The sequence below is a fragment of the Argentina silus genome (genome assembly GCF_951799395.1).
Source record: "Argentina silus genome assembly, chromosome: X".
In the NCBI taxonomy this organism is placed as follows: domain Eukaryota; kingdom Metazoa; phylum Chordata; class Actinopteri; order Argentiniformes; family Argentinidae; genus Argentina; species Argentina silus.
The window spans coordinates 616,242-629,353 of record NC_139653.1 but is presented as its reverse complement, the minus strand read 5'-3'; the positions used below and the strand labels follow the sequence as shown (position 1 = coordinate 629,353).

Sequence of the window (13,112 nt, the reverse complement as noted above, 5' to 3'; positions counted from 1 at the left end):
AAACACCCAATTGATGTTAGTGTAACAGTGTAATCACTGAAATAGATCAATACTGTACCCGGTCAGCAGAGAAGAAATGACTGCCCAGACTGGCCCACATCTGTTTTCTACCGGCATACAGATGTGGCCCAAGTACAACTTTGTTCCCCAAGCCAGAAGTGGGCCGGCTCTGGCTGTCATTTCTAAGCTTTATCTTCGCCATGAAAAGGCCAGACATTGGCCAGACATTGGCCAATATGGGGATGTGGCCCAGTTATCACTTGATAAAGTGGGGTGCAACACGTAGACTTGAGTCATCGACATTAGGTATCGTACCATGCAAGTACATCTCCTCACAATTTCTTACAACTTATGCATAACATATTGGGATTCTTAATGGGATCTAGGATCAGATATTATTTATTGTCTGTCACACAGGGATGAGTGAATCATTATCAATCATTATTAACCATTTTATATCTTTTGGAGTCAGATATGGGGTGGGATTATTGACACTGGTGACCCTTATAATAAAACGCATAATAAAATAAATAATAAATAAATTCACAACCATTTCTGCAGCAGAACTTTACAAAACTATAGCCGAGAGCAACACGTCCACCTCTCGTCTTGACCCTGTCCCCATTGCATTCTTTAAGTGAGTCTTTGACAGTGTTTCAAACCCTGTCTTGACAATCATCAACACATCTCTAGAATCAGGCTTTTTTCCATCTGCTTTTATAACAACTGTTGTGAAGCCACTGCTGAAGAAATCTAATTTAGATAGAGTCTCACTAACTTATTATAGACCAATATCCAGTCTCCCTTTTATTAGCAAGATACTCAAAAAGGTGGTTTATAATCAAATTAACTCCTTCCTACACAAAAACAAGATTCTGGAAAAGTTTCAGTCAGGTTTCAGGTCTAATCATAGCACAGAGACTGCTCTCACTAAAATTGTCAGTGATATCAGACTAAACACTGATGCTAATAAGGTCTCCATTCTTGTTCTCTTGGATTTAAGTGCAGCATTCAACACGATTGATCATGAGATGCTTATCAATCGTCTTCTGGGTTGGTCTCACTGATTGCATCCTAAGATGGTTCCGTACATATATTACAGGGAGAAAATTCTGTGTCAGTCATATATATATGCTACCGCTTGGCGACATTATCAGAGCACACAATGTAAACGTCCATAGCTATACGGATCTCTGTTGAATCAAATTAATGTTTATTAATGTGTATTAATGTTATTTGCCCCCTCACTAACTGTCTATCAGCTGTCAATGAATGGATGAACAATAACTTTTTAAAGCTAAATGAGGACAAAACTGAAATCCTCTTACTTGGAACAAGACAAACAGGCTATGCTTTTAAACAGCCTTGGGAATTTAACTCCCTTGGTTACAAGTTATCTTAGACTCTGATCTGAGTTTTAATTCCCACATTAGCAAGGTGACCAAGACAGCCTTTTTTCATCTGAGAAACATTGCCAAGGTGTGGCCGTTTTTAACTCAGGGGGATGCTGAAAAACTGATTCATGCTTTTTCAAGTAGACTTGACTACTGTAATGCACTTTCTACTGGCCTCCCCAAGAAGTCTAAAGACAGGCTCCAACTAATTCAAAACTCTGCTGCTAGGCTACTGACAAAAATTAGGGAGGAGAGAGCATCACTCCTGTCTTAACTGCTCTGCACTGGCTCCCTGTATTGTTTAGAATTTACTTCAAAGTCCTTCAACTCGTTTTTAAAGCACTAAATGGGCTGGGACAATCCTACCTTACTGATTCGCTGACATTCTACATGCCCTCATGAGCACTCAGGTCCTCTGCTGCTGGCTTATTGAAGGTTACTATCAAAACCCAAAAGAAAGTTGGTGATGCTGCAGTTATTAACTATGCTCCTAAACTATGGAATACAGTACCTCAAGAAATCAGGAGAGCAAGCTCAGTCAACATCTTTAAGCGCTAGTTAAAAACCTCTCTCTTCAATTTAGCTTTCAATTAGCATTTTATCTATGTTGCTATCTCTACTGATTTTATTGTATTGATCAACTAACTATGCAACTAGATTGAGTGATGCTGCTTTTATTGTATTGATTAATTATGTTATAGTTGTTTTTGTTTTTAAACTGCTCTTGCACTGTATTGTACAGCACTTTGCTAATGTTTTGGTTGTTCTCGTTTTTTAATCTGTTCCTTTTTCTTTCTTTTGCGCAGTATTGTACAGCACTTTGAGCTGCATTCTTATATATGAAAGGTGCTATATAAATAAAAGCTTATTATTATTATTATTATTACATAACATAATGTTAACTTGTGTTAAATGGTCATGTGTGTAGAGTCTGCTTGATCATGTCTTTGAAGTTCATTGGGGGATAAATGTAAAGTTATTCATTCCTATCTCATCCAGTCTTCTTTTCTTTTCGAAGTCTTCAATAACAGGCCCATTTATAGATTTACTGTTTCAAAGTTTCAAATTTGTGGTCAAATCACCACAAATTCACATACAACCAAGTATTTACTTTAAGTACTTGGTTGAATGCCCTTAGCATATTTCTTTGTTTGAAGGAGCTAAAATTAGCTGATGTTAACAGTAGTTTGTTTAAACAAATCCAAGTCCATAATGCTGCATTCATGACAAGTAGGAAACTCAGAACCGGTTTAAGTTCAAATTAATTAAAGTTATTTGTGTAGAGCAGCCTATTGATGGTTCTGATACTCCAAGTGGGAAACTCTGGTATCTTTCCACAATTAATTTCCAAGCTGGAAATATCAGAGTTTCATAGTTTCGACATGTCATGAATGCAGCATAGATTCCTATTGGCCCAAAGACTACTACAAGCATCCATCTGATTTCAACATTAAATACCACAAACACACTTGCCACACAAAATACAGACTCTGGTCAAATCTAGCCTAGCCTTCCGCCTCCTGTTTTTTTGTTACTGGCCACACTGATAAACTCATCAAAACCAAATTAGATGAGTCTAGATTTCTTCAGATGGTCTGTATGTTTCTCCTCTAGTTTTGATGAGTTGTCAGTGTTCCACAGTCAAACTCTTCTACAACCAAATGGTCTGTGTATTTCTAAATTCTGTTGGCTCAGTTAGGTTGGGATGTGACTTGGGATTGTGTATGAGACAATTTCACAGGTGCTTTGAAAACCACCAGTTCATCCATTTCAAGATATATCACAGAATTTATGATTAATCTTCTCATTGTCTAGGACTAAATATTGCTATATTGTTCCCAGCAGTGGATCAACATTCCTCATGTAAGGGTTAGGGCTAGTAAAGTAAGGGGAGAGAAGGGAGAAACATAGGGTGTGAAGGGACACGTGGAATAGCTTTCAAGGTTGTATTTTTTCATTTCTTAGTAAATCCAAATGACCCAGCAACTACAGTAACTTATTTGTCCTACATACCTCAAACCAGAGTTTGCCAATAAGCAAACTGACAATTCTTACCCAGTACTGGTCCCCCACATTCAGACCAACACTGGCCTAGTAACAATCTGCCATAACACAAAGCCATACACGACATACAATACAATACCAGTGCTGGACCATAAGGTAAGTTCCAACTGTCACCAAGTACTGGTCCCCCACATTTAAACCAAAAGTGGCCCAGTAATGACAGGAAGGTAGGGCCAGATATCATATCCCAGAGCTGGCCCACGAGCAAAATGCCAACTCTCACCCAGAACTGGCCAACCACACCAGACCAAAGATGGCCCAGTAACTACATTCCTTATACCAGAGCTGGCCCATGAGTAAAATGACAATTCTTACCCAGGGCCCCCCTTAATTCAGACCAGGTGTGGCCTATATAATACTTGCCGTTTCTGGCACCCAGCCATATGTGCCACCACACAACCAGATCTGGCCCACAATTGTCTGCTGACTGGGAGGAAGGTATCAGGGCCTCATACCAGAGCTGGCCCACAGCAAATTGCCAACTCTCACCCAGGACTGGCCCCCCACATTCGGACCAGATCTGTCCCATATAATTCTTGCCGCCTTGGCAGTCAGCCATATGTGCCACCACAAAACCAGATCTAGCCCACAAATGTCTGCTGACTGGGTACCATTCCTAACATAATGCACTGGTTGTGTTTAGTCAGGGTTTGAGAGGCATTAGAATATCACATATTGTATTTTAAAGAGTTTACATTTTAAACATATTGACGGACATAATTGGTGTTGTACATAGCCTACTGTACAAATTGGCCAATGTCAAACTTGTCGGGTTTGTTAGCCATGTACTGCATGAAGCAGCACTGAGCTTTTGTTGGAAACAATTGGTCATCAACAGTGATGTTGTCTCCTGGCTTATAATAAGCAATTGAGTTCCACACAAAACTTTTCCAGATGTCTGCACTTTGTCAGTCTCCATGTGCATGGGTCTCATGTCATTATCATCAAAACACAGGAATCACATTATTTTACTGAAGCAGTTCTGTGACATGGTGTCTGGGAAGACAGGTACACGCCAATCATCAGTTCTCCAAAAGTTCTTTCTGTCTATGTTGCTGATAACCATGATGGTTGAAATGGGTAAGAACTTTCATAACTGTAAGGTTAGTTTCAATGGACAATACTGAGCACAGTAACCATTTATTTTTTCTTTGTATAGAAAGCATAAATTACACAGACAGGCGCACACACACAGGCGCACACACAGGTGCACACACACAGGTGCGAGCACACACACACACACACACACACACACACACACACACACATACACACACACACACACACACACACACACACACTCACACACACGGAAGCAAATGGTTTAGCTCTATCTATACATCTCTTATCCTATTATTACACCATTGACTATCCACTTTCGGTATTGCCCCGTTATCAACAGTTTATCACAGTGCATTTACACACAGACACACACACACACACACACACACACACACACACACACTGGAGTAGATTTTTTAAAAATACACTATCTTGCTATCTAACAGTACAACAAACTATATCAAAAGGATGCTCATTGAAAACAACATCTAAATATACTGAGAGCAGAACATACGAGTGTGATGAACCGGTGCGCGGGCTTATTCACATGGAATTGAGCAATTGATTATGCAAATAACTGTAATAACTAATAATCGTCTTCCTGTTTATGTTGCTGATTATGGTTGAAATGGGAAAGCCTTTCATAACTCTAAGGTCAGTTTCGATTCACCAAGATGAGGGTAAAGCTAGGTGAGGCTAGTTTCAAAATCCATCCATTTGCTCTTGCGGCAGGTACTACTCACGCCTCAGGACGTGACATAGAGATGTTGACTATCAAAAAAGGTGAGGTAGTCAAAACAGACATTGTTAAAAACAGACATTTTGGAAAAGTCAGGGAAGGAGGGAGACAAAGCTATAGCTGGTAGCTCTTATTATGATAAAGGAATCCATACTGTACTTCACATTAGAAAGGTTTGATTACCATCAAAAATATTGCCATAAAGGTGTAAAGGTGTGTTTAATACTGTACTGAATCCCATCAGACTAAGTGTTGTCTTGAACAGTGTACAAAACAAACTACAATTGGCTGCACTCTCTCTTGTTCTTGTCTGATCATTCCTTTTTTGCCGCATTTCCCCAAGGTTGACAAACCCACTCTCCATTCCTTTCCCTTCCCTGGCACCGACACACAAGTACCTGTCCCTCTCCTGGCAAAACACAGCCACACAGGAGGCCCACCCCCACCCACCCCTTAACCAAGCCTGAGTGCCAGGAGCACCCCCCCACACACACACACACCCCCAACCCCTCCCCTCCAGGAAAAGACAAATACATGATTTTTCTTTGCACAGCACTAATGAATGTGTTGATTCATGTGCTGCACATGAAGATTCATGTTTTTGCCTCCCAGTTATCCTGCTATAACTACGACTCAAACATGGCTTTTGTGGGAGTGAACATCTAGTCTAGTATTTGATCTTTGTGAATCACACCACTGCGAGGCATGGCTACAGATCCTAAATGTGTGGTGTGCAAGTACTTGGGGGAGGTGCTGTGGGTGATGAATGATGGGAGGTAAAGCTAATGGCTATATGTTAGGAGTTTTTCCAGATATTTGTATTGGGTAAACAAAGTTTGACATGTTGGTCCACCAGTCCTTCTGAGAATTGGGTAGAAGTGTCTGAGAACAAGAGTAACCCCGATGATGTCCTGGTCATGGGTGGTGGTGACCCTGGTCATCAGTCACTCACCTGGTGGATGAACACCTGTGCTCCGCGGGGGCTCATGAGCAGCACGGCGCGACGCAGCGTGTCCCGGTAGCGGTTTAGCTCCTCAGTCCGCATGGTGCTGAAGAGGTTGGAGAAGACCCGGCTGACGTTGCGGTCCACTCTTTGGAGAGACACCTCCAGGCCCTGCCGAGACGCCTGGTCCAGGAAGATCTGGAGCCCACGGATGTCTGGGAGGGAGAGAGAGATCATTTGAATTCTAACAAAGCCTTTATTGGCACAGCTCAACTCAAAAACAGACTACCCCTCCCCCTGTCAACAGAACAAAAAATGCCACTGATCCCCCCCATATTATGAATGACCAGCTTATAGTACTCAACCTGTAGCCTCACTGTCACCAGTCCCATCATCATAGCGTCTGTACCCTGCCCCCATCTTATACTTAGCTTACAGTAGCCTGGCCTAGCAGATGGGTAAGACCCTCCAGAATCCAACTGTAGTGTCACTGTGAAATGTCCAACTGTAGTGTCAGTCTACATTGTTATCCTATGTTTTGGAGCATTATGAAAGAGTGTGTGTGCATGTGTGCTGTGTGTTTTACAATTATTTACTTGTTGTACCTGGATGATCAATGAGTCCCCCCCCCCCCCCACACACACACACACAAAGACATGATGTTGTGTTTCTGTTGCTGCTCAGGGCCACAAAGGGAAATTACAATAACAAGAAAATGCTTGACCTGACCAAGCAAGCAGCAGTTCCAACATACTGTACATTTCTCCTGTTTTCTCATTGTGTCCCTTGAGGCAAACTACAGTAGGCTCACGTCTTGCCACAATAAGGCCATTTGTATTGAATGGATACACTGTACAGTGACTTCATTTCCATTGCATTTTTCCAAATGCAATCTTGATTGCTCACAGACCTGATATTTTCTCATATTCACAACTGAAGATAATGGTTATAGGCATACAACAATTAAATGCATTCATCATTTTGAAGCATAAGCATTTTATTTACTTCAGAATCTTTTCACTCTTTATCACTCTTCCTCCTGACATTAAACTCAAGAGGGGGAAGAACATTTCTAGTTTCTAATGCACTGTTAAAAGCAAAAACAACAATTCACAATTCATTTGTAACACTTTCCTCACTGTCCCTCTCCAGTGCTGCCCAGAATACTGGCCTCTCTGCAAAGCCATTTGAGATAAGTCCAGAAATGGGACAACAAATTAGGTAAATTATGGTACTGTGTGGCTAAGTAATATTTCATATTCATTACATGAACTGTAAATGAACTAGTATGTTTTGGAAATCTAGTGAACTAGTGCATTTTGAGTTATTAGGAAAGCAATACTGTTACGTACTTTGAGGACACATCTGCAAATGTTGTTATTTCGTTGTCTTCCCATTAAACCTCTGTATTTACCAAACATCATTATTTTTGACAGTATTTACAACCACAGGAGGTGCGGAAAGAGGATTAACAAGGAATTATGGGTCAGAGTTCTGGACATGTTTTCACAAGCATCAGTTTTGAAATCTGTTTGTAAACATTTTAAGAACTTAAGAAGTTATGGCATGTAACCCTGGTTCTCTGAAGGAGATAAGGGTAGACATCTCACTATGGTACACACACTTGTGCAGGTCATTCGCTGAAGCCCTATTCAATCATGCTTAACAGGCTGGAGAGGACTTTGCAGGCAAATATTATCCCAGATAAAAGGCAGTTCACTACCGCCCATTCTTCACCTCTTCACTCGCATTTGCATCAAGCAATTTGCAGCGTTCTCAGAAAACCTGTGACTTAGCTTAACTGTTCCACAGACCTTGAAAGTTCAGGGAACCACGAGAAAAGTAGCTAGACTAACTGTGACATTGTCGTAGCAAGGTAGCTAGCAACTAATTGCTATATGCCATTCCAGAGAAAGACCCTCCCAGACTGCTACAATGGCAATTTGATATTTGTGTGCATGTGTTTACCTGTAAGTGTGTCTACGTGTAAGAGTGCGAGATGCTAGCAAGAGACATACTGTATAGAGCTCAATTGATATTTAAATGGTACATGAGCACCATGTTGGCATCAAGTGAAATTGTTTGCTAAAGGATTGTTCTCCTACATTAGTGTGAACTGATCAAAGCCCACACAAAAACAGCACAGAGCATAAAACCATGAACTAAAGGCGTATTATTAATTTCATGGTCTTGTGCCATTGCCAGGGCTGTGCCATAGAAAACCGAGAGAAGGGTTTGGACTGGTTCCTTACTGAATATTGACCTCTCCATCACTATTGTCATCTCCATTGCCAATGGCACTGGACAGTATGTTCACAGATATTGTGCATCGATTGTATTTTTAGCATGCCACCATTTTACTGAATGCTATTCCAAACAAGTGCTTCAATATTGAGCTTTACTCAGATACATTTGTGATCATGGTTGTTGGAGTTGTTTTTCCACATCTTTTGACAATCTGTTGTGGGTATAGGACCATAAACATAATTGAATTATAGGTGCACTATACATTGTTTCATGTCAACATTTTGAGTTTGAAATCATGGCATCTGACCTTTGCTGTCAAGGCATGTTTGTGTAACAATTCCCACATAAACCTCTACACTGCTTTATTATACAATACGTTGCAAACTCCTTGCTCGCTCCCAGAGAAACACACAGAGAAAGCAGTTGCATTTTTCACACCTTCCGAGATGAAAACAAACATAGCTGAAACCCAAATGTTTGTTTCCTAACAAGCACTGTATAATTAAAATAATGCATAATATCAGTGTTTATTAAAATAATATCAGTGAGAAAACACTGTGAGTCATGACTATCATTGTAATTGATCAGTGGTAGATTTACTTAAAGGGATAGTTCACCCCAAAATAATAATTTCTTACTCTTTATTGAGAGAAGTTCCAATCCAACAGGCAGATTTTCCTGTTTCGCTATCGCATACTCCACTTGGTTTTCACTCCACAACTCTGACTGCCAATAGGAAGGGACCTCTGATGTTAAGTAGACCTGCTTCGCGTCAATCACAACTGCTGTACGAGAGGCAGCCACTTGCATATTTGTCAGGAAATATGTCCAATGTATTTAGGATGTTTAAAACAGAACAGAGCATTTTATTATATAAGTATTTCAGAGTTGAATTTGAGTGTTTCTATGGAGTTTTTTTTTTTTACTATTATAGGGCGAGATGACAATTTCTTCTGATTCAGGTACTTAGTCAAAAAGTCCCAGAACTTTTCAAGATTCAGGTGTGTCATGCAGACAATGCTTTTGGGCTGGATTGAGAATCAATGTTACCCCTCTTTTTACCTCCCTCATAACACAAGCCCCTAGCACATTCCCCTCTATTTGCCTATGATCATTCCCTCCTCATTAGAGGGAAGGCTTGTGCATCAGAGCATGTGAGCAGAGTTGAGTGGTAGGAGATGCCGCTCCTCGCTCTACATCTTCTGCTGCGCTCCGCTCCAAAACTGCTCACAAAAAAAGGTTGTCGCTCCATTAATTTCTTTGTTTCAAACAATTATTTGAAAGTATTTACCATCTTTACTAAGTAATGAGAAAACAGATCATTTGCTCAGTAACGAAAGTGAATTGACACTGGATTGTAAAGGCAGTAATAGGAGGGCTTTATCATGTCATTGACAAAACACATTTCCATGCAGGAGTTATTGAATATCGACAAAATATTTTGGTCTTGTCGTGCCCTGAGCTCATGATGTGAGCGGTATTGGAGCAAAACTGGAGCGGGAGTAAAGGCCGACGCTCTAATGTTTTGAATACCTGCTCCACATCTCCTACTGCTCAATTCCACTCACATGCTCTGAAAGGGACACAATTCTGCTGTTGTATCTACTTTTCCTGGTACTTAATTGCTTGATGTATTGATCCAAAATTGATTGGTGAGAGACTTTGCTTGCAGGTCAGAGGCTGATTAACAAGGCAATGATTGAAACCAGCAGAACATTAGGGAAAAAGGTGAGAGAAACAGCACATGGCTGTATTTCAATTGTGAAAAAATGTCAAAATCATAATATTTATTTGACTTTTATTCTAGTGTACTGAACCCTGCTGCCTTTTGAGAGAAGCCACAGTGAAGGTTACTCAGTCACCCTCTGACTGTCTCCCAGTCATCACGTTAAAAAAAAAAAAAAGTAAAAACATCATTTGATACTTTGCATGAACTTTAGTTGTATACTAAATGATTCAGTTCATTTTCATGAGCCAGGTCTGCTTTGGAGATTCTGTAGAATGCAGAGTTTATGATCCATAAAAGAAAACTGATAGATAGATATTTTTTCCGGTTGAAGGGTTCAGGAGAACCTTTCTCTTCCTTCTACTTTGAAGCTATTGTCTGCTGTTCAAAGAAATACAATGCTATACCATCAGCATATCCTCCATTGGTTATTCATAGTGAGGTCAAGTTAGCCTTTTGCGCCGGAACACACAAGCCAGGACAAGGGAGAGAGAAGATGAATCCACTGACCGTTAAACTGTGGAGTTCACAAGGTGTGATTCAACAACTTCTCGACATGTGTCTGACGTCAGGGACCAGCTGCAGCACCACAGAGGCCATATTCAGCAAAATGAATGAAGTGCTGAAAAGGCACAATATCCCATGGGCCAACTGTGTGGCCCTTGCAGTTGACAATGCTAGTGTCAATCTGGGAATTCAGGAATTCCATTAAGAGCAAGGTCCTGGGCCAATGTCCATCCATCTACATTCTTGGCTGTCCCTGTCACATTGTGCACAATAATGCACACGCTGGTGGCTTGGTGTACTCCGAGGTAAAGGCTTGACAGTCACAACTGCATTCTGCATTTGCAATATTTCACTGAGTTGGCTCCATTTTACATTTTGTAAAATTATTAAAACTAACAAATGTTTTTGCTCACCATCCAGAAGATTTCTGTATCGATCTTGCCTACTGGTTTAAACCCAGCACTAAGAGGAAGAACATGCTTGATGGCAAGTTATCCTCACATAACACGTTTATTGTATTTAGAAATTGTTTGAATTGTTTGTGCCACTCTAAAATACATATTTTGTTCTACTCAGAATTCAGCATGTTTTGTGACACTAAGTACATGGAGGTACTTCAGCATTTGAGCATCAGGTGGCTCAGTTTGGATCTTGCTGTCAACCGCATACTCCGCCTCTACAAGGCCCTGATGAGCTTCTTCAGATCCACTGGTTTGTAGTCCCATTTTAATTATTTATGTAAATAATGAAAAATGCATCAAATACAATTTTGCTATTTACTATTTAATTTGGAACTTTTTGTCTTTTAGATGAAAAGCAAGCCAGTTGTTTGCAGCTCCGTGCCTGTTTTGAGGATCCGTTGACAAAGGTTCATCTCCTCCTCTACCAGGCACTTCTGCCTACATTCTGCCAGTTTAATCTGTTGTTCCAGAGGCAGCACCCATGCATCTATCTACTCCATGGGCAGGTACATGACTTAACTGTTTCAGTTAGTGTATTGGTAATGTCAAATAGTATAATTGATTCTTACATTAATGTTTATGGATGGGGGGTTGCATATTTTCTGTATTTTAGGTTAGGGCATTCATCCGAAAGCTGATGTCAAAGTTCTTGAAGCCTGCAGCTTTCAGAACAACAAGCTTGGAGAGTGTTGATCTTCAGGATCAGGAAAATCAGCTACCAGGTGAATACAATTGACTGTAATATATTATTTGACCATTTTATGGAAACTGAAAAAATCTACAGGTATATAGTGTGGGCAAAAAGGTGCAAGGGTGAAAAATAGCATGTTATTTTTTTGCCTTTCAGACCTCCAACTTGTATTGGACTGACTGCAAAGGCCACGCTGAAAAGGCTGCATGAAGCTGGTGAGATTCCCTCAGGTGATGTCACCAAATTCTACAAGGCAGCAAGTGGCTTCCTGCTAAGGTCTACAGAATATGCATTGAAGAAGCTACCTGCTGCCACATGCTGAGTTTGTGGACTTCAGGCAGAGACAAGACTCGCATGTGGATGATGTGCTCTACTTTGTCCAAAGGTAAATTACTGAACCCTTATTTTCACTTCATCAACACTTCATTTAAACAATGTGAGAAGTTAAATCAAGATAAAGTGTGATTTTGATTTTGATCAAAATGTAATGGGTGAGAAAAGACTGCTCTCTGGGGTATTAAATAGGGAGATTCTGCTATTGAAAATAGTTGTTTCTTTCTATTTGGATAAAGAACTAGTTATAGTTTTATGGAGGTTTTATTTACAGAATTCAATAATCTAATGGAGAAATTAACTTCTGAATATTCCTTATTATTTTCGAGGACCCAAGGGACCAGGACAGGATTTCAGGTGAGTTTCTGGATTACCAGATGCCGGAGGAAACAGACATACCTGACACCATCTGGAAAAGTGCCTTGGTGAGTGTTTGAGAGGAAGACCAATTCCATTGTTTGGATATGGTGTGGGCACACTTGACTACACAGAAGAGCTGAATAACCGGTAAAGAACAGTTCCCCAGACTTGGGAAGGTGGCACAGCTTGTTCTATGCCTACCTCACTCTAATGCGGATGCAGAACGAGTCTTCTCAACAATTGGCCAACAACACAGAGCGTAGAAACAGACTTGCACTAGATGGGACGCTGTCGCATCATGTGCATCAAAGGTTATCAGATTGTACTAGGCCAAAATAGTCCCCTGTGTGGGTGTGGGTGTAGGTGTGGGTGTGTAAGTGAGTGAATGAGTGAGTGAGTGTTCATGTATATATTTGGCTGAGCGAGTAAGTGTGTGTGTATGTATATGTATATGTGTATGTGTATGCATGTATGTGTGTGTGTGTGTGTGTGTGTGTGTGTGTGTGTGTGTGTGTGTGTGTGTGTGTGTGTGTGTGTGTGTGTGTGTGTGTGTGTTTTTTCATGTATTGGCTATGTGTCTGGAGT

The 13,112-nt window shown here is 40.6% G+C and overlaps 1 protein-coding gene across 1 annotated transcript in view; it reads right to left on the bottom strand.

The window, feature by feature from the left end:
• Nucleotides 1-13,112, bottom strand: part of grid1a (glutamate receptor, ionotropic, delta 1a) — a gene marked incomplete at both ends in the record, with an annotated part of 336,048 nt that overhangs the window by 104,817 nt on the left and 218,119 nt on the right. The window contains one exon of the mRNA XM_083695162.1: nt 6,212-6,417. Coding sequence (XP_083551288.1) covers nt 6,212-6,417 — 206 coding nt within the window. The remainder of the gene's footprint in view (nt 1-6,211; nt 6,418-13,112) is intronic.